We start from the raw sequence: 25,775 nt of genomic DNA, 5'->3' as shown, positions 1-25,775 counted from the left end.
GCTGATCGTGAGTACGTATATATTTTATTTTGAGAGACTCTTTTTCAAATCCTTCAAAAATTAAAAAAAAAACTCTCGTGGCAGAAACTGAAAACCGACAAAGAACAGCAATATAATCATAATAGTAACAAACCTCCGGAGAATATAACATCGGTACATATTTATCAATTATGGCAGCAGTGTGTGAGTGAGTGTAAGTGTAGTAGTTTTTTTTATATATGCGTAAATTATGGACGGTATTGCAAGTAAGTAATATAATACTCGATGGCAAGATTCGAACAAAATCTCCACGGTGATGCGAGAACTGCCCGTTTTGACGCCGGTGCGGGAAATAAAATCGGTGTTTGTATAATAATTAGCGCCTTGTGGACGAATTTCTTTCCTGCGCCGACGGAACGAACTTTGAAAAAACTCCAACACTCAGTTTCCAACAAGAGAGAGAGAGAGAGAGAGAGACTTCTTGAGAAAAATGCAAAAAGACTTGTGATAAAACACCGATTAATAAAAACACTCTTCGCTTAAATAGAATAAAAATTAATTAGATCACATATGTGTTTCACCTATTGCACTATACACTTTGAATCGGCGGCTCTTTCGCCCAGATTAAAAACGGGAAGCATAATTATATTCTTCAACGAAATCGGTCTCGAGGAGTGGACTTTTGCTTTGATTTCATAGCTTTATAGATACCTTTGTCCGCTTCATTACGTATATCGGAGTTTGCAAAACGAGTGAAAAAAAAATAGTGTACAAACACACGCAGAAAAAAGAGAAATATAAAAGTTCATCCTTCGTATTTTTTTTGTTTAAATTCAATCAAAGTGAGATCTTCCGTATCTCTATACAACGTTATTGTTAGCAACGAACTTGGTTAGTTTTTTTCCGCAATCATACAATCGGCCACAGTCAAGCACTTGTTCTAAAACTTCGGCAAAAACTGGAAGTATGCGCATGTAGAGTTCTAACTGTATAGGTAATATTTTTTTCCACATCGTATCGTCGCGAACGCACGTCGAGTTATATATGTACAGCAATTAATTATGTGTCCCGTACGTCAAGTTTTCAATAAAAATATTACGCGATCAACACTCTCACATATACCCTGTATTTTTCAATTTTCAACACATTATGAAAGCGATGGAGAGACGGCAAAAAATTAACTCTTATATAGAAACGCGCGGCTTACCAGTTAGTGAAATAATTCACAAAAATCTTTATACAAATTTTGACTAATGCAAAAGGTTTGATTATCCAAAATAATATTATTACACATCGTTAAAAATCTCGTCGCGTGAGTGAATGACAATATAATAATTGCTTTTCATCTACGAGTTCAAACGGAGCTAATTATCAAGAGCCTTACACGTCTAGAATTATACACGAGCCGAGAGGGCGGCACAAACAATGCTCTAGAGTGAGTGAATTTTCCGTAGTAATTAATTAATTAGCCACCTAACTCTCGAGAGCTAAACACTAACTATAAGAAACGAAAAGCGAGTGTTTAAAGGTCGCCCGTGGGAATCTTCCTCCTTAAATCCAAAAAGGTAAAAATTAAAATTAAAATATTGTCTCAATTTTGGAGACGAAAAAATATTCTCAAAGAAGACGCACACCGATGAACTTTTTATTTCTGAATTTGAAAGTTTGCTCATTTTAATGGTGGTAAAAATTTCCCTCCTACAATGATAAAATTGGCTTTTCCATTTTTTTTAATCTGACCTCAGAGTACAGAGATTAAGCAATCTAGATGTTAAAATTTTCATTTGACGAATTAATAGTAAATAGTTTTGAGTTTTTGTAAATAAAATTTTGTAAACTTTCAGAATTTGAAATATAAAAATTGATCGGAATGTTTTCTATTTCAATTCTTATTTAAATAAAAAGCAACGCCACGGGGGACCTTTAAGCGATTCGGATTATATTCAACTAATTAATTCACTGGTGAGCGTTTATCAGAATCCACCAAAGCCGATGTCCATGCGGTCCTGTTTTATCCTGTCCAGCATGTGGTTCTGCAGGTAGCCGGACGCCGGCGGCTGGTGGTGGTGGTAGGGGTTGTTGTTGTACGGGTAGGGGTAGTTGGGCGACGGCATGTGTATCGTCGACGGCGAGTAGGGGTAGCCGGAGGCGGCAGTCGGGTACTGGCCGTAAGGGTAGGGCATGGGCGGCGCGCCGAACATGCCCTGGTTGCCCATCATGTGTCCGCCCATCAGGTTGGGGTAGCCCTGCGAGTTGGCGCCCGGGTGGTGGTGCGGGTTGTAGTTGGAGGCCAGACTAGACACCGAGAAGGGCGAGTTCAGGTCGGGGGCGGCCGTCGAGCCGCCTCCGGAGGCGGCGCTGCTGTTGGCCAGCGACGACACCGAGAACGAGTTGTAGTTTGTACTGGCGGCGGCCGAGTAGGCCGGGTAGGCCGCGGGGTAGCTCGCGTAGGGGGTGCCACCCTCGTCGTAGCCGCCAACAGGCTCAAAGGCGCCGCCCCCGCCGCCTACTGAGGACGGCGTGTCCGGATTGGGGTTGTCTGTGATGCTCGGAATTTGGTCGACGAGCGACTCGAGGCCCGAAAGACTCTTGGACGCCACGTCCTGTGGCGTTGACGCTGGCGTGTTCACCACCCCTGAGCAAGGGTACTGTCCAGGGTACTGTTGTTGCGGCTGCTGTTGCCCTTGTTGTTGCTGAGGAAGTTGCGTCTGCAGGTCCTGCGAGGCCGAGTTGGACGACGGCGGCGTCGGACTCGAGAAGGGCACTGTGTTCACCCCTGGCGCTTCTGTCACCTGTAAAAAAAAACGTTGAAATTGTAATTATTTTTTCTAATTTTCATGTATATTCGAACGTGATTTTAAATTTTTTAGAGGTTTTACTGAAACTGTGAGAAAAAACTTAAAAAGTTCAGTAACAAGAATTTGGAGAAACTTTTTAAATTGTTAACTCTATGTAAACCAAATATGGGGTCAAAATTGATCACAAAAAACCTGACTTTCCTGGTTTGAATTGACCTATGTGTTAAAAATTATTTTAATTTTAAATTTATGGCAAATTTCCACAACAATTTGTTTCCAATATATAGGTCAAAACCTGTCTTTGGGCAACCAGAACTGAGTTTCATTAACTTTAAATTTTGCAGATGAAAATGCAGACAGTTGATTTACTAGAAATGCTTCAAACCATCTCATGAATAGCTTTGAAGATTTAATTTCCTTCAGCTAGACTTATTTGAGATGAAAAAATTCAATATTTCTGAATAAATTTAGTCATAGCTTTTCTATGATTTGTTTTCTCACCTCCTTGTTTTCCTCAGGCATACTAGTAGGCGGCTCAAAGTCCGGCGGGCCAAGACTGGGGGACGTGGGCGGCGGGGAGCCGAGATTGTGCTCCGAGCTGATGGCGGCGCTGATCTCGGAGGAGAGGTCCGAGTGGGTGAAGGGCTGCTGCGAGCTGGGACGCGGTGATTGACTGTTGTAGCGGTGAGCAAGGGGTGGCGACTGGTGCTGGTATTGAGCAGAGTTGGGCGAGTGCTGCTGCTGCTGCGGCTGCTGCTGCTGCTGGTACATGTTTTGCGGCTGATTGTACTGGTTGAACTGGTTCGGGTGGAAGGTGTTCGGGGGCGGCGAGAAGCAGTTGTTCATAGGCACTACCATTCCGTTGTGCTGCTGCATCTGCTGTGGGGGTTGTTGCTGGGGTGGTGGCGGCGCCACTTGTTCACCGTCTTTGACCTTCTTGGGCCGGCCCCGTTTCTTTTTCGGCGTGTCCCCATTCACAGAGGAGGCCGGTGGCTTCGGTGGCCGCGGTTTTGGGGGCGGCGCCTCAGCCCCGTCCTCACCCTTTATCTTCTTGGGCCGGCCGCGCTTCTTCTTGACCACCTCTCCCCCCTCGCCCTTTTTGGCGTTGCTCAGGTCGGTGAGGTCGCCGTTGTTGGGCAGTCGTCCATACCCCTGGAAGCCTTCTTTGCAGTCCTCCTTGGTCTCGCCGTTCTCGGTGATGTTCCGCAACTTGGGGTCGTTGAACACCACTTCGCTGTCGTCCAGCTCGGAGATGATGCCGTTGAGGTAGTCGCGGAACTTCTTGAGCGCTGCGTAGAACGGCACTTTGTCCGCCGCGCGTGGTAATTGAGCACATCGGGCACTGGACGATGGCATCACCCACATGTACTGAAACATTTATCAAAAGTTGTTAAATCAGCTTCTTTGTAACTGACAAAATTAATTTTTTAAGTAATCACAAGGTTGTCTTAATATTGGATATTTAATAGAGAAAATTTTGATGCAACCTAAATATTAAAAAAAAATCTGGATATTCAGCTGTGCTGAATTTAAGAATGAAATTAAAAAAAAGTCGCAACAAAAATGCGTTAAAAATATCATTTTTCTTTAGAGATAAAAAGTTTTTTATGTTTAAATGTAATTCAAAAATTTCATATAATTTTATAATTTAAAATTTAAACAAAAATCAATAAATTATTATTCAGTTAATCTGAATCCCAAATGTGGAATTTTGCAAATTTATATTAGGTTGATAGTTTAAATTCAAATATATTTCCAGACTCTCATTTTTAGTATCTTTTTTTTATCACATTTTTGTTTTAATTTTTATTTATGAATAAAAACTCTAATACTTACGGTACTTGTGCCCTCCACAAATTCGGCCTGTCTGCCGAAAGGAAAGTCTTTCTTGCCGGAGAAAACCTCGTAGATCAATTTCCCGTTGAACACGGCGATCTTGGGTTTGTACTTTTTGACCTTCTCGAGCAGAATTTGGCATCCCTCCTTGATCTCCTTTCTGGTCAAGTCGGCGCTGCCCTTGGTCGCTCTGGCCACCATGTTTGTGAAGCCGACGCCGTATTGCATCAGTTTGTAGTCATCGTCGGACGTCATGGGCTCCGGCGTCAGACCTGACAGGTACAAGCACTTCCCTGCAACCATTGCAAAACCGAGCGAGCGTTATAGTCTTGAAAAGAAAGGAAAATCAAACTCTTACAAAAGTGGTTTCCAGGGCCTGCGTAGTGATGACCTTTGTAGGCCGCAAAAAGGCCTGGATTGATCCCAATCTGAAAGTTTCAAGATTAAAATTAGTTTCAGTTTTATAAAAAAAATAAAAAAATAATACGTTTTTCTTTATTAAGTTTCTTTGTCATTTTATCCTTTACTTACAATAATAATATCCAAATTTTCAGTTAGATGGTCAGGCAGGGTTCGTTTTGAGACTTCTTCCTCGGGCATGCCGTTAAATCTGTCATGCTTTTTGCGCTCCTTCACAGTCTTTTCTTCCTTGATTTTCTTCTTCAACGCCGGTTCTTCTTCCTCAGTCATTCTGCGGGACATTTTGTTCAAAAATACATTCGAAGGGTGAAATTTTGTGATACTGACCCTTCCTCTCCGGGCTTGAGCTTTTTCTTGCGTCCGCGCTTTTTGGGCATGGGCACGGGCAGGCCGGGGACGGGTGGGCCGCGGTTCTGCGAAGCCGCCGCCACCTCCTCGTCCACAAAGCTGTAGGGATCGTGTGTGGGTTCTTGCTTGATATTGAGCGATGCCTGCATTGCGTTGTACAGCTTCTGGCCGTCACCCTGAGCTCTAATTTCCAAATCTCCGCTCGTTTCGTAACCATCGTCGTGTGGCTCTTGTTTCATCGAGGTATCACGGTAGGCCGACCTGCAACACACAAGCACACGCCGTGAGTAAATCGATGCCTGCCGAAAACACACGCCGGCCCCAAATTCCTCGCCGTGCGCGCCGCACGAAACCCAAGAAGATTTCGTTCGGCCGCGGCGAGGGCAAAAAGTAATCAGATGCCAGGGAAAGGGACACGTCGGGCGGTTATTCGAGATTTTGCACTACTTTGTAGTAAAGATAATTGGAACGACGGTTTCTAAGCAGTAATTTTTTTAATCTGATTCTCAAAAAAGTCAACGATTTGCCGGATTTACTTATTTATAAATTGTTTCCCATGTTTTTCAAATTTTTTTCCTAATTTTTGTGTCTTTAATTCCGTGGAAATGTTTTAAGTAGAGACCCGAATTAAAAACTTAAACTAAACTGAAACTTTAATGAAAACTTTTCTTTTCTATTCTTTTTTTTTCATACATATGAAGTGTTTTCTAGTCCATGAAAAACTTTTTCTCAGATTTGTCCGAATTTCTTTGGCATTTATAGTTTGAATATTTTTTAAATCAATATCTATGTTGATATAATTTATAATAGAAAAACTTCAGAGTTTTTTCATTAAAAAGAATGAATTATTTTTAACTGAAGATGGAGTTTCATGTTCTACAAATAATTTAAGCTTTTTTAAACAAAAATCCATTTAGAATTTGCATCAATTCATGGAGAAAACTGATGGTTATTAATTTATACCATCAGTTTATGATACGTCTTGCTGCTCTTATTAATTTAAGATTATATTGGCTGAAAATTAAAATTAGATTTTCAATCCATCAAAAAATCATTCAATTTTACAAATGTCTACAAAAGATCGTGTTGCAAATTTAGAAAAATTATTTTTACAAAGTTGAATGTTTTCATTTTTCATAAAATCATTGTTTGCTAACACAAAAAGTGGCAAAGAGGATGTAAACGTTGGGTTTTGCAATTAAATATTACAATGAATCAGAAATAGTTTTGTTTTTAATGTTCATAAATAAAAATAATAAAAATAAAGTAAAATAATAATTTTCAACATTTTTTCCTATTTTTTTACTTCAGATGCCTTAAAAAAAGTAAAATTCCTTTGCTGCTTATTTAAGGGGAGCACAAATAATAGTTTTACAAATTTTTACGTTAAAAAAAAAGGAAAAATAATGAAGTCGCCCTTTCCGAGTTTTCCACCAAGTCGTTTTGGGCGTGCTAATCACCATAGCAGCCGACACGGCAAACCGCTTAAATCTCTGCCAGCTATTGAAATTAATAAGCTGCTTTGGCTTGAGGTCGAGAGGGAAGTTGCTGCGCAACTTTGGCGCATTCGGCCCGAAATTGAACGTTGGCGAGCAAACAAAATTGAGAGTGCGGATGAACGCACATACGTGTTTCCATGGCAGCGGCGGCGGCGTCGAGTGCCGAAAAATCCGTGGGCCGACGATCGGTCAGCCGAAATGAGGCGAGCTCTGGCTGGCAAGCAAGAGCGGGCGCAGCAGCTCTCGACTTTGGAAAAAGAGAGCGGCTGCGATTGGTTCGCAGTTAGGCAGGCAGGACGCGAACTAAAAATCAATAACACCCCGAGAGTGTAAACCCTCATCAACCACCAGCACGTCCAGCCGGAGTGAGAGAGAGAGAAAAGAGCGGCCATTCAAAGTTGCGAGAATAATAAAATAAATAATTCTTCTCATTCCGCAAACAGAGTCGGGTCGGAGGTCAAAGGCCTTGCCAGAGACAAAACAATCGCCAACATGTTCCTCGGATAAGTAAAGTGGTGGCGGCTGCTCTCGCTACCCTTGAAACAAAGTTTCTTCTTCGGAGTAAATAGGCCAGCCGAGATGATATTGCTGGCAGACGGAGGTCACGAGTTCACGCGCTAAATCAAATTCTCCGCCGGCGCTTGTTTGTGCGCCGCTTCCGAATCGGCTTTCTTTTGGCGGATTCGCCCTTTAACTCGGCTGTCGTGTTGCGAACAAAAGACAGAGCTAAAAAGAAAAATTAATTCGATTTTCTTTTTATACCATTGAGCTTGTGGTTTAGCCCAAAACGTTTTTTGCACATTTTGTGGTCAATCTGTCAATAGATTCAATTTTGTGCAAAATTAGAGTGAATATTATGAATATTATGAACTTGATTCGATGTTATTTGCCGATTTTGTTGGGCTGATATTAAAAGAAAACCAAAGAAATAAAAATCCTCAATATTAGGTGACATTTTTTTTATTTTAGATATATCAATGATATCTAGAAAAATTTTCTGAAGTATAATAAAAATTATCAAAATATTTATCTAAATAAATAAACTGTACATTCGTTTTTTCCTTTTTTCAATTTGTTGCTTTCCTATAGAAATACTTTGCTACATTTTTAAATGGTAATAAAATTAATTTTAACAATATTGCACGATTTTTAAGCTTTTTAAGCGAGTTCTCTGAACCTTGAAAAAACATTTTAATGAAAAAACTGCTCCAAATAGGATCTTAGAAAATAAAATTTGAAATAAAAATTGCAAAAATTGAGAGGATTTTAGTTGTTTGAGCAAACATAAAAGTTGCCTGGGTTAAAAGATATTTATTGAATTTTTTTTATTTTTAGAAATTCGGAGCATTTTGTATATAAAAAAATATAATGATTAAAATTTTGCCATTTAATGTTCATAACAAAGATACGACTTCATTTAATTCTACCTTTTTAATTGTTGTTTATTTGTCCAAATTGTCTCTTCAATTTATTACAGATTTTTATATTTCCAAAAGGAATATATTTAGCGTTTTAATTATAAATTAAATTTCTGTACGTTGTGGTAAACCTATGGTTTTTAATAAAGCTCATTCATTCAATTATTAATTAAAAAAATTTTACAAGTTATTTAAAAAGCTTTTCCCGCAAAACTCGAACAACAGAAAAGAAGAACGAGTTATTTCATTTCAATTTTTATAAATTCGCCCTAAAGCGGCCGTGTCGAGAGATCTCCTCTCTCTCCGCAGCATTTGTGAACAAAAAAAACGAGCTTTTTTTTATTGGACCATGAAAAGTTCAAAAGCGCAACTTTGCGCGCGCCTATATATAGACATACCGCAACACACCACTCTGATCCCATTCATATTTATGTGATTTTTCCAATACACACCGAAGAGTCACCCATTGTTTTCGGAAGCGTCAAACTGACGCTTTTTGTTTGTTGCAGTGAATCATCGACTATAAAGCTGCATTATTTGCACAAACATATAATCGAATTGGACGCCTCTGTCAAATGTTTGTTTGGGTGAGCGGCAAATTGCGGAAAAGCGATTAGAAAAAATAAACGAAGCCGGAAAGTGGACGCGCGCGAGATAGAGCACATGCAAGAATTCGTGCGCGGCTTACGAGTTCAATGCGCCGGGCGCGTTTTTCTTGCAACTCGCACAGACTACTTTTTATTGATTGTCTCCGTGGGCGCTCTGCTGTACTGCTGGATGAGCTCTCACAATTTATAGGAACTATTTAACAGCTTTTTGTTCCACACTCTCCCATTTACAAAAGAGACTCTTTTATGCGTGCAAATGCGGCGAATTTCGAGCAGTAGATTTTGTCTCTACAGTAAAATCAAACTGTGCGCATTTGTGCATAATTCATGTGCTGTGTGAAATTTTATGGTTTTGTATTTTGTTAAAATGATGTATTGTAATAAAATACCTTGTTTTGAGTTTTGTAAATTGGGAGTTTTGAAAGCGATTTTACTCACGCGACTGTGATTATAATTGCAAGTTTCAACAAGCAAAGCGGATTATTTGAGCAAAATATTTGGACTTTTCAGATTTGGCTTTAAAATTGAAAAATGAGGTTGAAAATTTTGCAGTAACTAAACTATAAATCATTTTTGAATCATCGGAAATATTAAAACATTTAAAAATAATATATATCAAAATATATGAGAGATTATTAAGAGCTTTTTCACGGATTTTTCTCATAAACTGCTATAAAAATTCATAGATTCATATGAATTCAAAAATTTCAGACTGAATATCAATCAGAGAAATATAGGCGAAATGAAAATTTATTTAATTCAAAACCATTAAATTAATTCCTTATCATGACGCGGTTTTATGATATTTCGTATTAAAATGTTGTCATTTTCAGGTATACTATGCTGTTTTATTGTTGATTTTACTTGTAAATTTGGAAAACCTAAACCTAATTTAAACGTTTCTTTTGCGCTTTCCATATTTATAATTTCCAACAAGGACAATCCGGTTTAATTTCTTTCATAATTTCTATAACTTCACAATCAAATCAATTATGCAAAAGTCGATTTCATTTTTAATCAAATAAATAAACAACTAAATACTTTTGTAGTAGAATTTCATGATCGAGGGTTGCTTCAAATGGTGATTTGAATTTTAAGTCAGCTTTTCCTCGAATTGTTTCTTTGAGTTGATTATTGTTTCAGAAAAACAATATCCTGCTCTACACGATTCGACTGCGGGCTGCAGCCATAATTCATGAGCTGTCGTGAAATCATTTTGACAGAATTAGTAAAAAAATTAATTTCTTTAAAATATTATTTTCTTTCAAAGTAAAACTTTTGCGTTAACAAAACTGATTTTTGTAATAATTTCTTGTCAAAATGATTTCACAGCTCATGAATTATGGCTGCAGCCCGCAGCCAAAACGAGCAGGATATTGTTTTTTCTCAAACAATTAACAACTCTCACAAACCCATCGAGGAAAAGCTGACTTTAAATTCAAATCACATAATTAAACACTGTATAATTCACTAATTTTCTGAATAGTAAATACCAATTACGGTTGGCAAATTACCCTAAATATCGATTATTAATTAATTATTATTCTAAAAAATGTTTGCTGCGTCAAATCAGTTTTTAATTCTGAACAATATCATATAAATGGGAATTCAAACGTGCAATTTTACTTCCTCCCCATAATGCAATCATTTGATATACTTTAAAAAACTTTTATATCATTCCGATTTTAAGTTCCTTCCTCTCAATATTAATGAAAAATCCCCACGCTAAAATAATAAAAAAAAACCCTGGAAATCACAAGGAAGTTTTAAAATAAATTCCTGCCACGTTTTGGCTAAATTTTAAAATTCCATCAAAATGGACGTTGCTCTCTGGAACAATCAAGCATGTCTATATATCAGGGTTTCTGAGCATGAGCTGCTCGCGAGCAAGATTGAGCAAAATTTTGCTCGCGAGCACCATTGAGCACTCCTTTAGTGAGCATGCTCGCGAGCAGATGCTTGCGAGCACCCCAAAAGGGAGCATGCTCGCGAGCAGATATAGGGGAGCACTCCTGAGGTGAGCAGGAGCAGGAGCAGAAATTAGGGAGCACTTTTTAGAAGTGAGCAGGAGCAGGAGCAAAATTAGCTAAAAATGCTCGAGATGCTCCTTCTGCTCACATTTGCTTTAAAAATTTTACTACAATAACAGAATTTCATACTAAATCTATACTGTATACTGTGAGATCAACAAAAACCAGTGGAGGACGCTTTAGAATCGCAATGCATTAATCCTATGCTCTGACGCTCCGCCTACACCCCTTTCAGCCCTGAGTTCGACCTGCTGCACCTTATGTGCTCCTGGCAAACCTTCAGTCCTCTAGAGTCTTTTCCGCTGTACATAATTTATAAAGAGCTCAATCTCCTGCTTCATATTTATGTGCTCCTGGCAACAATTCGTCTTTTTAAATAATAATGAAATTATTTTATGGAAACAATTTTATTATTTTAATTATATTAAATTTTTTATATGGTCTTAATTTGGTATCAAATTGATGTATTTGAATTTTGCTAAATTATTTCGGCGTAATAAATATTCTTTCAGAATAAATTAAAAACCTACATGCCGAATTTTCATATCAAACATGAGCATGACACTGCTTGGGAGCATATCGCAGGAGCAAAAATTGCTCGGAGCAGCATTGAGCACTCCTTCAGTGAGCATGCTCACGAGCATCTGCTCGCGAGCACCCTGAGAGGGAGCATGCTCGCGAGCAGATGTAGGTGAGCACTACTGAGGTGAGCAGGAGCAGGAGCAGAAATTAGGGAGCACTTTAGAAGTGAGCAGGAGCAGGAGCAAATTAATTTGAGCACCTGAAAAATTTTGTGCTCAGAAACCCTGCTATATATAAAGACCTGCATCATGAGTTGCGCGGGGGTGTTGCAGCCGAACGAGAGAAGGTACGTTGCCGGGGTGGCATTGCGCGAAAAAGGATCGATCAAAAATCCCGAACGCGTCGCCGACACCTGCCCGCGGCGAAGGGTCCTTCGGCGACGCAGACACACACACGAACCACCCCTAATGGGCCGCACTCCTCTGGCGGCGTTCGAAAAATTAGATTACAAGCACACGAGCGCTCCATTATAATTAATGCAATTAAAAAGGAGCCGGGATGCTAATTTTTGCTGCGGGTCTCTCACTCGCATATATATATATGCATGATTGCGTAGGGGGGACGCGGGGGTGGTTCTCGCCGGCCCGGTCGGTCGGTCGGGGGTTGCTGCTGCTGGATGCAAGATCAATCTGCGTTAATGTAATTCCGCAAGCACCCGCACAAAAGAGAGCGCACGCCACCGAGAAAAAGCGCCGCAGCGGCGGCGGCAGCCCGGCTCTCGCGCTCGAAATACATATACGTGTGGACTATATATACGTGCGTCTGTACATATGTACGTACCAGTGCATTTATACTCTTGGTACGGTATGTACCTCCTGCACGGACGGGGCGGCCGCTCGCAGTCGCAAAATAAAAACAGGTGCACAAAAAACCTGCTTATTAAGTTGCAAGCGCGTGAAAAACGGAATAAATTGCACTTTATGGAAATAATTTTTTTTATTATATATTTTGATTCAGAAAACGTTGTTCAAGGTTGGATTTTTTTTAATTAAGGGTAGAATTGATGAAAACTTTAAATACTTCCCTAAAAAGACTTTTTGCTTTTTATAAAAATTTAGGATAAAGCAAAAAGTTATCTGGTTTAAAAATTTTGGCGCGTGCAGCATTCATTTTACAAGGAAAGAGGAAGTAAATTTTTCTTTTTCCTCTTTTTATATTAATTTATTTCCTGCGTCGGCTGACTGGATTTATCATAAGGAAACCTAAAACTGCAATAATTATATACATGCAAAATTAAAACTGCTTGAATTTTCTCAATTTACTAGATTCTATTTTTTAGAAAAAATCAATTACAATGGAAATAAACTGTTTTATGAAAATAGGTTAACATTCTCTGCTCCTTTTGTACTCTACTAACTAAAAATGAAAGAATCTTTAGAAATTCACTGTTGAGGACTGATTCATCCCTAGGAAATCAAAGTTTGTATATTCAAGGGGTTTTAAGTCTGCATTGCATGCAAGACGTATTATTAAAAAAATTTAAATAAAAATAAAAAACTATGTTAATTAAATAAAAGACTTTTAAAGGAAAGAATTTACAGCATTAATTTTATCCATAAAAATTTAAAATTTATATAAATGGAAGATAAAAACTGACAAAATCTGTAATTTAAATGTGCTTTAAAAGCTGTTTCTTTTTTAAATGTATTTAGCTTCTGAAATAAAATTATTTTAAATATATAAGATATCACTATTAAGTAGACATCTTACTAAAAATCCCATCTAAAAATAAACAAATATGATTATTCCAATTACTCGCAGAAATAATTTTTCCTTTCCAAAAATTTGTTTAATATTTTTTGCTGCTATAAGCACATTTCTTATTATTTACAGCAACTCAACTTTTAAATTCAAAGTGACTTGTACAAGAACTGAAGAAATCGCGCCCCAATTAAATCGTCTGCGGTGAAATGAAATTTTAAACATTTCAACAAAAACGACACTTTTTAGTTCCTTTTCAGATAAACGCCGACCCTTTTTATCAATCGTTTTCCACGACCGCTTTAGATAATTGTATTATTGTATTGCACCGCCAACCACAATTTATCGTAGACCGCAAATTCACATCCCTTTGAACCAAATCGTTTTGGAATTGATATAAAAATAGAATCGCACAGTAAATGTTCTCGAAACAGACTCAATTAGTTAAAAATTTACATGTATATAATGATTAATTTAATTTCACACTTAACGATATCAAATAAGTACAAAACAAAATATAATTTTATTAAAACGTAAATTAAACAATGGACTAAACTGGATTCAGCATTTCTTTATTAATATGAAAATATTTTTAAATTTATTATTAAAAATAAATTAAAATTTTAGTAAATTCTTGTATGAATTATTTTAAAACCACTTTAGGCCTCATTCAGGACCTCCATTGGCCGTGTTGTCGAGCTTGGCTGACTCTTTGTACATTATGTACCTGCATGTACATAGACCCGCTTACATATACGCATTTGCGCGCCCAGCAGTAAACACACTCGCGTCCGTCGGTGTTTGCAGCAGTTTTGCCACACAATGGTTCGTTCGGCCCTTTGCCGGGACGACATTCGGCCCAAAACTCAAAAACGAGCGACGCACTGCACGTTCGGCGGGTCTGCATCGACGCAGACATGAATATTTACGAGAGAGTGAGCGATGCAAAAACCGGCCCGGCCGAAGCTGCTGTGCCGCCGGGGTGCCGGCGCTGCGCGGGTTGCCTATACATAGTCGTATCTTTTCACGTGCTGCACACAAGCGGAATTTGCATTTTTGCGTTGGAATTTCATCTATGTGTAAATTTCCAAGATACCGTGAAATTTGATTTGCCTCGGAATTATTTGCTCGACACAGCCAAGAGTTTTCCAATATTTGAATAAATCCAAAGTAAAAAGTTTTAATTTAGAGTACAATTTAGAAAGTTTCCCGAAAAATCATAATCCTCTTTTGCCAATGTAAGATGTTTTATTTAAATCTAAGCAATTTCAATGCACCTATTTTTGTGGAATTTATTTAAATTTAATGAAATTTAAAAGTAATCAAATTTTCCAATTGCTAAAAATCAGACTAGCAAATAAGTAAATTAAAATATTAAGAGCACGCTTTATATTATAATTTATTGAATTGAAGCAAATCAATACATGATTTGTCATATAAAATTCTTTTTCATAAAATTAGTGTAAGGATTATATTTTTAGAGTGTAAAAATTATATTTCTACACTAAATTTTTCATTTCCTCATTAAATTTTAAATTAATTTTAGTTTATTACTAAAATTACAGTGATCAGTGACAAATTTTCAAAATTGGGTCAGTTAGATAAGCCTGACATTAAAATTAATTATGTTTTATTTCAAAAAGTATATTGTTAACCAACTAGAGAACATCTGCATTTTATAAAGGCCACATTTTCCCACATTTTCCAAAATCCATGAAGACCAGAATATATGTTATAATATTGCTTTCGGAACTTAATGATTAATAATATTTGAATCTTATAAAAAAATTAAGAACTGCCATTTAAATTACAATTCAAATTACATTAAAATTTTTCAAAAATATATATATTATTAAAAACTTGTTAACTTTGAACTTCAGTACAGTTGTATAGGAAAGTTGGCCAGTTAGTCGAGCGGAAGGAAAACTTGGTCGGCGACTTTCAATTGGCTTTCGTACTGTGCCTTCTCTCTCTGGCACACTGACAATCCATCTTTCTCTGCTCCCTTTGATTCCTCTGCGCGTTTGACGGCCAATTCGTTTGAGTGGTGCAAGCAAGTCTCGCTAAATGACCGGAAATTCCACGCGCTGCATATTTTCCTCAAGAAGAGAGAATTCGCTATACTGATGCCCACATATATCAGAGAAAGGGATAGGCATTTTAATTAAATTTCTATATGATAAGAAAGAGATGCTCCTCCGGAGACGAATTTTTGGAGGAAAAAAAAATAACAATCTGAATTCTGAACTCCTTAAGATCAATAATGCTAAAAGAGGGTTGAACGCAGATGGAAATTATTCAATTCCGAAATTCTATAAACTCTCTTTAAATTGTAATATTTCAGATTTGTGGAGAAATTCAAAGCTTAGTTAAGTAATTTTCTTCTATTTAATTTTTCCTTATTAAATTTAATTAAATTTAAGATTTGTCCCTCTTTGACTGTCGAGTTTTGATTAGTTCTTATAATTATTTTATTTTTTATTTAGAGATTTGTTGCGATAATTCTTCCGATAATTGTTCTCTTTTTATTAGAGTCCAATGACTCAATTGAAGCTTTATTCAAATGCCTTTCTTTTGAGTTTTTAAACTTTCCGTCACCCCGGGACTTTTTTTCCACCGATTTTTTGTTAGTATCAGTTCAGATTGTGGCACTCAGCGATTCCACAATGCACACCAAGTGATAATTCACGGCGCCGCAGGTCGATTCCCCCGCTCGCTCCTCGTCACAAACACGCGCTGCACAAAACTTTGCGCGGACAAAAGAGGGTGGAAAAGGTATAAAAATGCCGCTGCCATTGTTGTTTGTCAGCTGCCCCCTGCGGTGGTTGGCGACCTGGGCTAAATTTTTTACCTGAGCGCCCACTTCAAAAAGCTGAACGACAGGATTATTTATACACACGGTCTGCGGCAATCTCTCGCCTGACCATCATACTAATCCTGTACCCAAGCTTATGATGAGGTTCATTCCTGACCTCAGTTTATATTTTTGGGATAAATAACAAAAAAATTGTCAAAATTGAAAGCTACAAAAAAAATTAATTGTTTAGCAAAAGTTATTTAATGTGAATTTATTTAAATATTAGCAAATTCATAGAGTTTTATAGTAAAATGTTTTGATTAATCAAATCGTAGAAAATAAAAAAAATTAATGGCAAAAAATTAATAAATTTAAATAAATTTTTCTCAATAAATATAACAGTACAAATTTTAAATTGAATCTTCTGAAAAATTGCTTTAGGTTTTAAACAAAATTTAATCATATGTTTTGATAAAATATTTTTAATTTAAAACAGGATAAAAATTTAAATTCTGCATAGACGAAATTGAGTTTTCCAGTCAAAAGTTTAAATTCAATTTCAATTTGATTTCATTGGTTTGTTTCTGAATTTAAGGTTTGATATCCGTTTGCCACTCTAAAAAATGGTTCAATAACTGCGGAAAATTTTGATAACCACCTTTTTGTAATCAATTTTGAAACATTTTGAGTCAGGTGGATGAAAAAATTGCGCAATTTTGAGGCAAAAATGCGAGTGTGAGTCATTGGGCCTGGTGCCGAAGGCTGCGTTTTCCTGTCGCTGGGGGCCAGAAAAGGTCGGTCCAGTGGCCGCGGAGCAGCGAAGCACGCAGCCTCACCTTCGGTTCATTGCAGCCCGCGCGCAGACAGGGTTGTCTATTCTCCGGCGCGCGGCAGCGTCGCTTCCACACAAATCGCTCGTTCGCTCGGTGCACGCAAACCCGAGCGAGCGGGCAGCAACAATGCAGGTTGCCCCATAAAAGCAGCTGCATTTGGAGGGCTTAACATAATACAGGCTAATAATGAGTGACGTCACCGCGCTTGCTTCTTTCGGCAGGAGGAATTCACGAGGGGCTGCGACCAACAAAGCCGCCCTGCTGAGCCGAGGATGCTCAGGAAGAAATACACAAGGTGTCCAGAAAATCAAAGAAATATAAAAAAACACGCTCAGGTTGGAGCGAAAGTGAAATTTGAGGGAAATTGTATAAACCGAATTTTTGGTTTGTTTGTTCGCTCGCTAATTAGTGACTGTATAAATATTCCAAAATTCCAAATTGTTGATTTTGGGTGAAATTTCCTGGTTAGAGCCGCATATTTTGAATATCATCCGAATGGAAAACGATCATTTTTAAACCTTTAATTCATCCCCTTGCGTGTGTTTTTGACAACAGGTGCAAAAATTCGCTCCGATTGAGTTGTCCATAACTTTGTTTACTCCCTCCAGGGGTTGATTGCAAATCGATATTTCCTAATAGCGGCAATCAAAATGAATATTATTCTCATTGTGGCATAAAATTAGACTTTTCATTTTTTATAATAAAAACTCATGCTTTTTATATTTATGCAATAATTTTCAATATTGTCCTTGAATATAGCAAAATATTTTAAAAAAAAAACTTACTTAAATTTACAATTTCAATTATAAACAAAACAAGTCATGTTATCATTGGAAAATTTTAAGCGTTTTTTTTTTTAAATATATTGGTAAATTAAAAAAGGGAATCCTTGTAATAAAAAAATATATCGAATGGAAAGAAAAAGAAATTCAGAATCATGCAATTTGAATGCAATAAAGACTGAAAGTGATTTGAACCACATAATTATAATTGATAGCTTCATTTTGAGATCACATCATAGCTAATTCCTCATTTTCTTATTCTTTTTTTATGCTTTATTAAAAAAATGTATAATTAAAAAATATAATAAATTTTTTTCAATTTTTTATATTTTTTATTTTTAATTTACAGGAGGAATATATTTTGAATTACACATTTCTATAGTTAGTGCAAAAATTTATTGTAATTAGAAGTAAAAATTTTGATAATATGCACTCCATTATTTAAAGCTAAATTTTTCACTCACAGTTTCAGTAAATCCACGAAAAAATTCTAAATAATTAATTTTTTTTAAATAAACTTAAAATTATATTTCAATCAAATTGCATTATGATTTTTCAGTGCGATCCAACAGCCTAACCTTGCCAAACTGAAATTGTATAAAATTTAGTTTGGGCCAGGTAAAGCATTTGGGACAATCAATTTTTTTACAAATTTATTTAATATTTTTACAGGATTTCTCTTTAATTTCAAAACCCAGACATTTTTGCATATTATAAAATGAAATAAATTTAATTTTTTCCCTTTCAACTGAGTGACTGTTTAATTTTTTTGCACTTTTGTAATTAATCAGCTGTGCCACGAGTTAGAAAAAAGATGTGATTTTTTTGCAGCATCGGAAAAGTGCGGACGTCAAGTGCGGATGGTGGTTTCCCGCGCCTTTGGACGGAAGCGCGAATTATTCGCGGGGAAACTGGTGCCCCGCGCCGTGTGTATAAAAGCGTTGCAGCAGGTTTAGTGGAACAAAAATTCAGGTTGTGCGCGGCCGCCGTGCGCTGTAGTAGGGCGACCACCACATTCAAGGTCGGTGGCTTGTTTACCGGCGGCCATCTTTCAGATAAAACTCGCTAGCCCAGCCAGGTATAACCTTGACTCGAAGCACCTGCGAGGAAGGAAAGGGTCTCTCTCCGTCGACTGAGACCAACGCGCTCTGCCGATGCTTAATTATCGAGCCGCCAATATTCATTCCACCGTGCAGGCGACACTTCTTTTCTTTCTTTCGGCCGCCGCCACATGCGCCTTGGTGCCCACATTAAAAAAAAAAATAAATAAAATTCACCAAATTTCAGCAAGAGATATTTATTTCTATTTATCGTCTCATCGATGCAGCCATTGGCGCCGCCTTTGATTTTGCAAAAAGTTTAATTTGGTGAAAAAGTTAAAGAGAGAAGGTCGGGTTGCCAACCTTTCAATTCGCTGATGACATTATTTGCTGTAATTAAAGTCAATTTTTTTCTGAAAGACGATTTGCATGGAATAACTCATTAACCATTAAACATAAGAAAAATTACTAAGTACTTAACAATCCAAGTTTTTTTTTTAAATTTAATTTTGAAAATTCCTTTGTTTCGAAGTTTGTGTTTTGCGTTGTATGTAATAATATTTTTATACTTCTTTAGGATTAATATAAATCTAAATTATCAACTTATTCCTTATAAGTTTTTAATCCCAACCACAGAAGAAATTTGGCTCCTTGGAGTTTTTCACCTTATTTTTGAAGGACTGTTTATTTTTTAGTCAACCTTCGTATTGCAATGTCTTGCCAAAAGTTGAAAAAGCTCAAATTTAGAGCCAATTATATTAGTGCAGAATTAAAATTACAAAAGTAAACCTCGCCAATAAAAATACACTTCTTTTTAACAAATTAATTTTTAAATTTTGCAGAATTCATGCTCTGAAATTTATTTCGTTTTTTAATCAGAGACTTCTGACTTTAAATAATTTTGTACGTTAATTTTTGTTAAAAATTTGGTTCATGTTTCTGTATTATTGTGACGGAGAATAAAAGTGCTAAATTTTCATTCCATCGCAGCAATTAAAATAATATTAATTGTAGTCATAAAGGAAAAACTAAAGGCATGCGCATAACTTTGTATTGAATTGTAAGTCAAATAATAATTAATAATTACTTAAAATTAAAATTTAAGAGGAACATTTTCTCCCTTCTTAATAATAATTGATAAACTTACAAATGTTTCAAATAAAGATTTTGGCGATTTTTTTATTTGCAATTAATTAGTTTCCTTTTTTGTTATATCATACCATCATAGTTTTTCAATAAATGTGGCAATTTTAGAATTTTTTCTTATAAAAAAAATATTGTGCAAATAGAAAAAGATTTATTAAAAATAAAAATCCTGAAAGATTTATCCATTTCTAAGACCAAAATTTTCACTAAAAATAAACATGAAAATAATTTAAAACGGGGGGGGGGGGTGTATAGTTTTCAGGTAACATTTTATGAGGAAATTATAAAATATATAAATACATAAAAAAAATTATTTTTTTTGTACATGTGAAACAACTCAATTTGGAATTCTAACGGAAGAGGAATAATTTGTACTTGTCACGCAAATTCCTTTTTTTTTAATAATTCAATTTATCACCACTCAAAATGAATTTAAATTCATGCAAATTTCAACATGTGGCACTTCCTTCAACTGATTTATCAAAACAATTCCTCTCACAATCAGTCAACTTCCGCCTCATTTTGAATTTTTTTTTAAATTAAACGTTTTTTCCGCTCATATAAGATATTTATTTCAACGCACGTATAACACACACCGTGTGTAATTGGGCCATAAAAACATAAACCTGGTCGAGATTATACAATTTTCGCACAATTCGTATAATAGATGGCCCGCAGGCTCGCACTTTTGGCAGTTTAGCAAAAAAAAGAACCACTCTCTCCACTCCTCTCCTTTAAATCGAGAGGAGTCACGTGGACATGCAAATGGTCGCCATTAACGGACACACCGCCAGGCAAGTCGACTTTAAAAAAATCCAAACTGCAGCAATAATTTAATTTTCAAAATAAACAAATAAAAAAGAGTCGTTGAAAATTTTAATTGAGTGGTTAGAAAAGCGAAATTCCGTGGAAATGAGCAAGAATTTTGTTGGAATTGTATCACTTCATCACATCTGACACCAAAGCACTGTGAAAAAAGCGAGGCGTACAAAACTCGCTCACTCTCGCGGCTTATAAATATTTCAGGCACGAATTTTACGAGCAATGCAATAAAACTGATAAATTGCTAACCACAAAGCAAGTGCTCGGGCCCAATTGTTTGTTTATGTTTGCAGCCATAACAGCTGTTACAAGTTCTAAATTTTGACAGATTTAACGCGGATCTCTTCTCATTTCGTGTTTGGTTTTTTTCCACCGGATTAAAGAAGGAATTTCCTTTATTGATGCAGTTCTTATCGGACGTTTGTATATATTTTTATATTTTCCTCGCTGATAACGACAATACAATAACACACCGCACAAGCAAACAAACGCGTCTCTCTTGAATTTACTGATAGAGAAGTAGTTCCTTGTGCTGAATTTTAAACAGCTCGGTTTCTTCTGGCACGTCTTTATAGAAGCATAATTACTTTTGTGAATGAGTGAGGTGTGCGTCTGCCAATTACATAGATAACGCGTACACAAAGCGTTTTGAAAACGTGCCCAGCAATAACCAACGACATAAAAACAAACGCCCAATTAGCCAAATTGCTCAAGTCCTTTTTTATGAGGGAAATAATTAATAATTTAATTATATTTTAATTAAATTTCTGGGTCTTCAGTCTTAATTGTATAGTTTAAAATTTAATCAAGACACAAGTTTGATTTAAAAAAGACGTAAAAAAAATAATTATATCGGCTGGTCAGCAATTTTATATTCATTCGTTTGCGAAAAGAAAAAATAAGATTTTTTTTAATTATAGTTTCCTGTTTTACGTCAAAATTGTAATAAATACGCAATTTTCATTGATCAAAAAAATTTTTCCAAACAATAAAACATTAATTGATTATTTTTGTATAAATTTAACGGTCTAGATTGCAATTTTGGTTCACTCCACGGTTTATATTTAATAAGTCCTAACAACAATAAAAGGACATTTTTGAAATTTTTTACCTCTTGATTGTTATACAGATATATTATTGAGTTCTTAAAATTTAGCACAATTAATTTTCTAACTCAATTTTTCCCTCCACAAAGTAATTTGAAAACTGATTCTTTAAAAAATAATAATGAATTGCAAATTTTTAAATAAAATGTATTGTCTTTGTTTTGAAAACGGAACAATAAGCGTCAATTTCACTAAAAATAGTAAATAAAATATTTTATTGAAATTTAAAATTAAAATGGCCAATTTTTCATTTAAAAACTTGGAAAAAATATGCATTAAAAAATACACTTGCAAAGGAGCAAATTGTCTTACTTTTGTCCTGTCATCAAAGTATCGTTGAATAAGAAATTTTTATTAAACGAAAAATTAGTTAAGTCCGCCGATTTGTTAGGTTAATCACTGTCGGGGCCTCTTTTTCCAGGAATAGGCTTAAATTTTGAAAAGTAATCCGTGCGCCGGCAGTGCCGCAGCACTCTCGCTGTGTCGACGATATATAAATTTAATCCAGTCGAAAAACAGTGTAAGCCCCTCCCGAAAATAATGCATCCCTAATCACTAAAGCAGGCAGGGTGTACGTGGAGAGCTAGGACGCCCCAATCAACCGACCAACCAACCCCATCGGTCCGCTACTTTTTCCCTCGGCCCGGGCATGAGTCACCCACGTCGGGCCTCGTCAAAATCGAAACCGTCGAAAACCGTCCCGGGCCACCCCCGCGGAAACCCCTATTTTGAGAAAGAAAAAAAATAATAAGTAAATCAACAATTGCAGAAATATAAAATGGAGTAGAATTTATTTAGGTTTGTTTCGTCAGTCATACAAAATGGACACGAAATTAGAAAGGCTCCGGGATTGTTTCCGAGGGTGGAAATTCTCGAAACCTCAGAAATTGTGAAAAATTAAAAGTTGAAACTGTACAAATTTTTGTTCTGGTAATAATTTTTGAAGTGTCATCAAAAAATTGATTGATAAATTTTAAAATTTTAATCGAGTCGATCTATTCGATTGATTGGAGTATTTATATTAATATTTAATCAAAATATATAAATTACAGATGAATATATTTAATTGTGATGTATTTCTTTTAATTCTGGACAAATTCCAATAATTTCCAAAGCTGCGGTGCAGTTGGAAAGTTCTCCGACAGGGCCGAATTCGGCGCGTAAATCTCGAATAACCGCATCGATTCGTCCCGTGTGCGGCACGGAGGGCCGGAAATTTTGCAAACCGAGCCAAATTCAAGCGAGTAAAGCTTTTTTTTTAATTTCCAAAATTGTTATACCTGTGATTGTAAGGGTCGAAGGGTTGGTGGTGCTGCTGCTGCGGCGGAAACTGGTGGTGGTACATGCCGTTCTGACGCATGTAGTCGTACGAGCAGTACGGGGGCTCGATGACCCCGGCGGGGGCGGCGCCCCCGGGCGCCGCCGGGCCCGGGTAGGCCAGGCCGTGGTGCTCACCACTGGTGTAGGGGTTGGCGGTGGTCATTCAAGACGGGCACGGTGGCGTCCCCAACGAAAACAACTAACGAAAAACTGTAACGCGCACTGCACTTCTTCTTCTCCTCAGGGCGCACCTGCACTTCTTGCATCAACCTGTCTGCGGCACCCTGGCGCGAGTCGGTCCTGAACAAGTTCGTCGTAGGCAAAACCACGCTGCCGAACCGACCGACCGAGCGCAGCGAACATGAGCGAGAGCGACGAGGAGGTGGTGGAGGAGCGGCGCGGCGAGCCGAGCCAGCGACAGTGTGCTGTGTATGCCGGGATGGGAAGGGAACCATGGGCAAAAATGGGTGGGTTGGGGAGTGCACGGCACAGCAGCTCCGACCGACCGACCGACGGCGGAGGCGGGGAAGGCAACACACAGCGGCGGCGGGCGGGCAGCGCGAGGGCTCTTCGCCAGCGCCCACGGCCCTTTACTGAATACGGCGGAAGTCGAGCCAGCGCCAGTGCAATCATAATTGCCGGTTTCGTCGACGTTGGATGATTAAGTGTCGCGTAGAACACGTCGCTAAATTTTACACTAAAACAATTTTATTTAAAATAAAAAGATTCCTAATTATTGTGTTTATCTGTAGTTGTGAATAGATCGTGTTTTAATTTTTTGCTACTTAAATGATATTTTTTAATTAAGTCGATTAAGTTTTATTTTTATTTTTCTTATTACATTTATTTTTTTGAATTTTTTCAAATTGAGTTAAATATTTCAAATATTGAAAAATAAACAATTACTGCGATAGAGGCAAAAATTGAACTGTACAAATTTTTTCGTGAAAATTCTGAAATAAAAAAGATTTTATGCACCGCAGCATTATTATATAAGTAAAAAATAACACAGTAAAGAGAACTTACCCAAAAGCATACAACTTTTTTTCCTATATAGCTCTCTTATCTTCGGTGTGTACATATTTTTTCCGATATCATTTTCATTATTATTTTTTTCAGTATAAATGCATACACCATTTTCATTTTCAAGTTGTGATAAACAATTAAGTGAATAACACTCCTTTAATTAAGTATCACATATTTTTTTTTTTACAAAAACAGCAGAAAAAATGCATTATTTATTGCACTTCTTTCTTCTTTTAATTAAAAAGTTTGAAACTGTAGGAAATATATAGTCTGACAATAAGATTTTTTTTAAATAAATTTATTTTTTAATGCTGGACAAAAATGGGTATCAACAATGCAAATTAATCTTGGAAGCCAATTTTTTATTATCTTACGCTGTTTTATGATCTTCTCTCGTTGTTGCTAAAAGTAACGTCCGTAGTGACCGGATTATGATTTGTGATATTATTGGAAATTGTAAAACATTTTTATACATAAAACAATAAAAAAGCAGAAATTTTTGTCTACGTCATAAGGGGTGCTTTTCTTTATGATACAAACTTTATTCAATTTCTCATGATCTCAAATTTAGAATTTCTGTTACAATAAAAATTTCTTTTTAGTACAAATACGTCAGCAGGAAGGATTTTTAAATTTTGTATGAAAGCGGCACATTACTGGAATTCAATTTTATTTTCGTTACTTAGGAGCATAGAAATTAAACACTATTCTGGACAAGGCCACCCTGTTTTTCCAGTGCACGAAATCTAAAGCATCCTTTAAATTGAACTGTGCTTTTGAGATGTTCTTGAAAATATCAAAGCTGGTTTTCTTTAAGATTAAGTTTGAAAATAATTTATTTCTAAAAATGAAGTTTGCTAATAATGCAAATTTATAAAATTAATAAATTATAAATTTTCTCACTTGTCGAGAAGTACAATTTAGAAAAAAAACCTTCATTACTATTTTAATTATAGATCCGAATCTGAAGCGGTTCCGCGGGGGTTGCGAACAACCCCGGTGGCGAGCAGCGAACCAAGTGGGTGTATGTACAGTTGGGTATATACGTATGTACCGCGCCGCGCGAGGCAGGAGGGTGGCTGCTGTGATGATGCTGGGTTAAAGCAGCAGCAGCGCAGCATTGAGTGCGAGAGGAGGAGGAGGTGGCGGCGGCGGCGGAGGAGGAGGCTGCGGGCATGCAAGAGAGAGGAGGACTAGGGGGAGGCGAACACAGCGCGCCGCGGCTATATAAAAATACATAGAGTGTGTGTGTGTGCTTGTGTACGCGTATATATATATTATATAAATGTACATACACACGGTCGCTGGCGCTATGTAGAGAGAGAGAGAGAAAGAGCCCTAGCTAGGGAGAAAGAGAGCCGCGAGGGGTTGGTGGGGGGCTGTTTTATGCAAGGGGGTTTATAATGAGTGAAAGCAGCAGCAGCAGCAGCAAAAGAGAGTAGACAGAGAGCGCGGGCAGGGAAAGAGGGCAAAAGAGAGAATATCGATAGGCAAAAAAGAATAGAGAGAGAGGAAGGGGTTGCTCGCTCGCTCGTTCGCTCGGCGGCACAGTCGTATGTATGTATACATGCCCGGTTGGGGTCGGGGGTTGATTCGAATTGATTTTTCTCGTGAATCACAGAGAGCCCAACTAGCACCCACACAACCGCCTCCCCAATAATTGCCTCATTTTCCACGCATTTGC

General features: G+C 37.0%; 1 protein-coding gene across 3 annotated transcripts; it reads right to left on the bottom strand.

Annotated features, from left to right (window-relative positions):
• Positions 1 to 1,182: 1,182 nt before the first annotated feature.
• On the bottom strand, positions 1,183 to 24,280 carry LOC132205822 (ataxin-2 homolog). Of its 3 annotated transcripts, none has more exons than XM_059635135.1 (7): positions 23,026 to 24,280; positions 5,361 to 5,642; positions 5,145 to 5,304; positions 4,972 to 5,041; positions 4,614 to 4,906; positions 3,279 to 4,145; positions 1,183 to 2,771 (listed from the first exon to the last, which is right to left on the bottom strand). In XM_059635135.1, exons 1-7 carry the CDS (start codon positions 23,226 to 23,228, stop codon positions 1,953 to 1,955), a joined length of 2,694 nt encoding a protein of 897 aa, XP_059491118.1. In that variant the 5' UTR covers positions 23,229 to 24,280; the 3' UTR covers positions 1,183 to 1,952. The 3 variants fall into 3 exon arrangements, with proteins under 3 accessions (XP_059491118.1, XP_059491117.1, XP_059491119.1); XM_059635134.1 differs by lacking the exon at positions 23,026 to 24,280 and adding an exon at positions 7,010 to 7,236; XM_059635136.1 differs by lacking the exon at positions 23,026 to 24,280 and adding an exon at positions 7,006 to 7,194.
• Between the last annotated feature and the right edge of the window lie 1,495 nt (positions 24,281 to 25,775).

Source organism: Neocloeon triangulifer, unplaced genomic scaffold, assembly GCF_031216515.1.
Source record: "Neocloeon triangulifer isolate White Clay Creek 2 clone unplaced genomic scaffold, ASM3121651v1 ptg000003l, whole genome shotgun sequence".
Lineage (NCBI taxonomy): Eukaryota > Metazoa > Arthropoda > Insecta > Ephemeroptera > Baetidae > Neocloeon > Neocloeon triangulifer.
The sequence above is the reverse complement of the archived record's forward strand: the minus strand, read 5'-3'. Positions and strand labels throughout refer to the sequence as shown.

Bases quoted from the DNA above. Each gene is read 5' to 3' on its own strand.
- LOC132205822 (XM_059635134.1), bottom strand. From the start codon at position 7,221: ATGAGGGTTTACACTCTCGGGGTGTTATTGATTTTTAGTTCGCGTCCT. The intron at 5,305-5,360 runs GTCAGTATCACA...AATGTCCCGCAG, and splicing joins CTCAAGCCCGGAGAGGAAGG to AATGACTGAGGAAGAAGAAC. The intron at 2,772-3,278 runs GTGAGAAAACAA...TTTTTTTTACAG, and splicing joins TGCCTGAGGAAAACAAGGAG to GTGACAGAAGCGCCAGGGGT.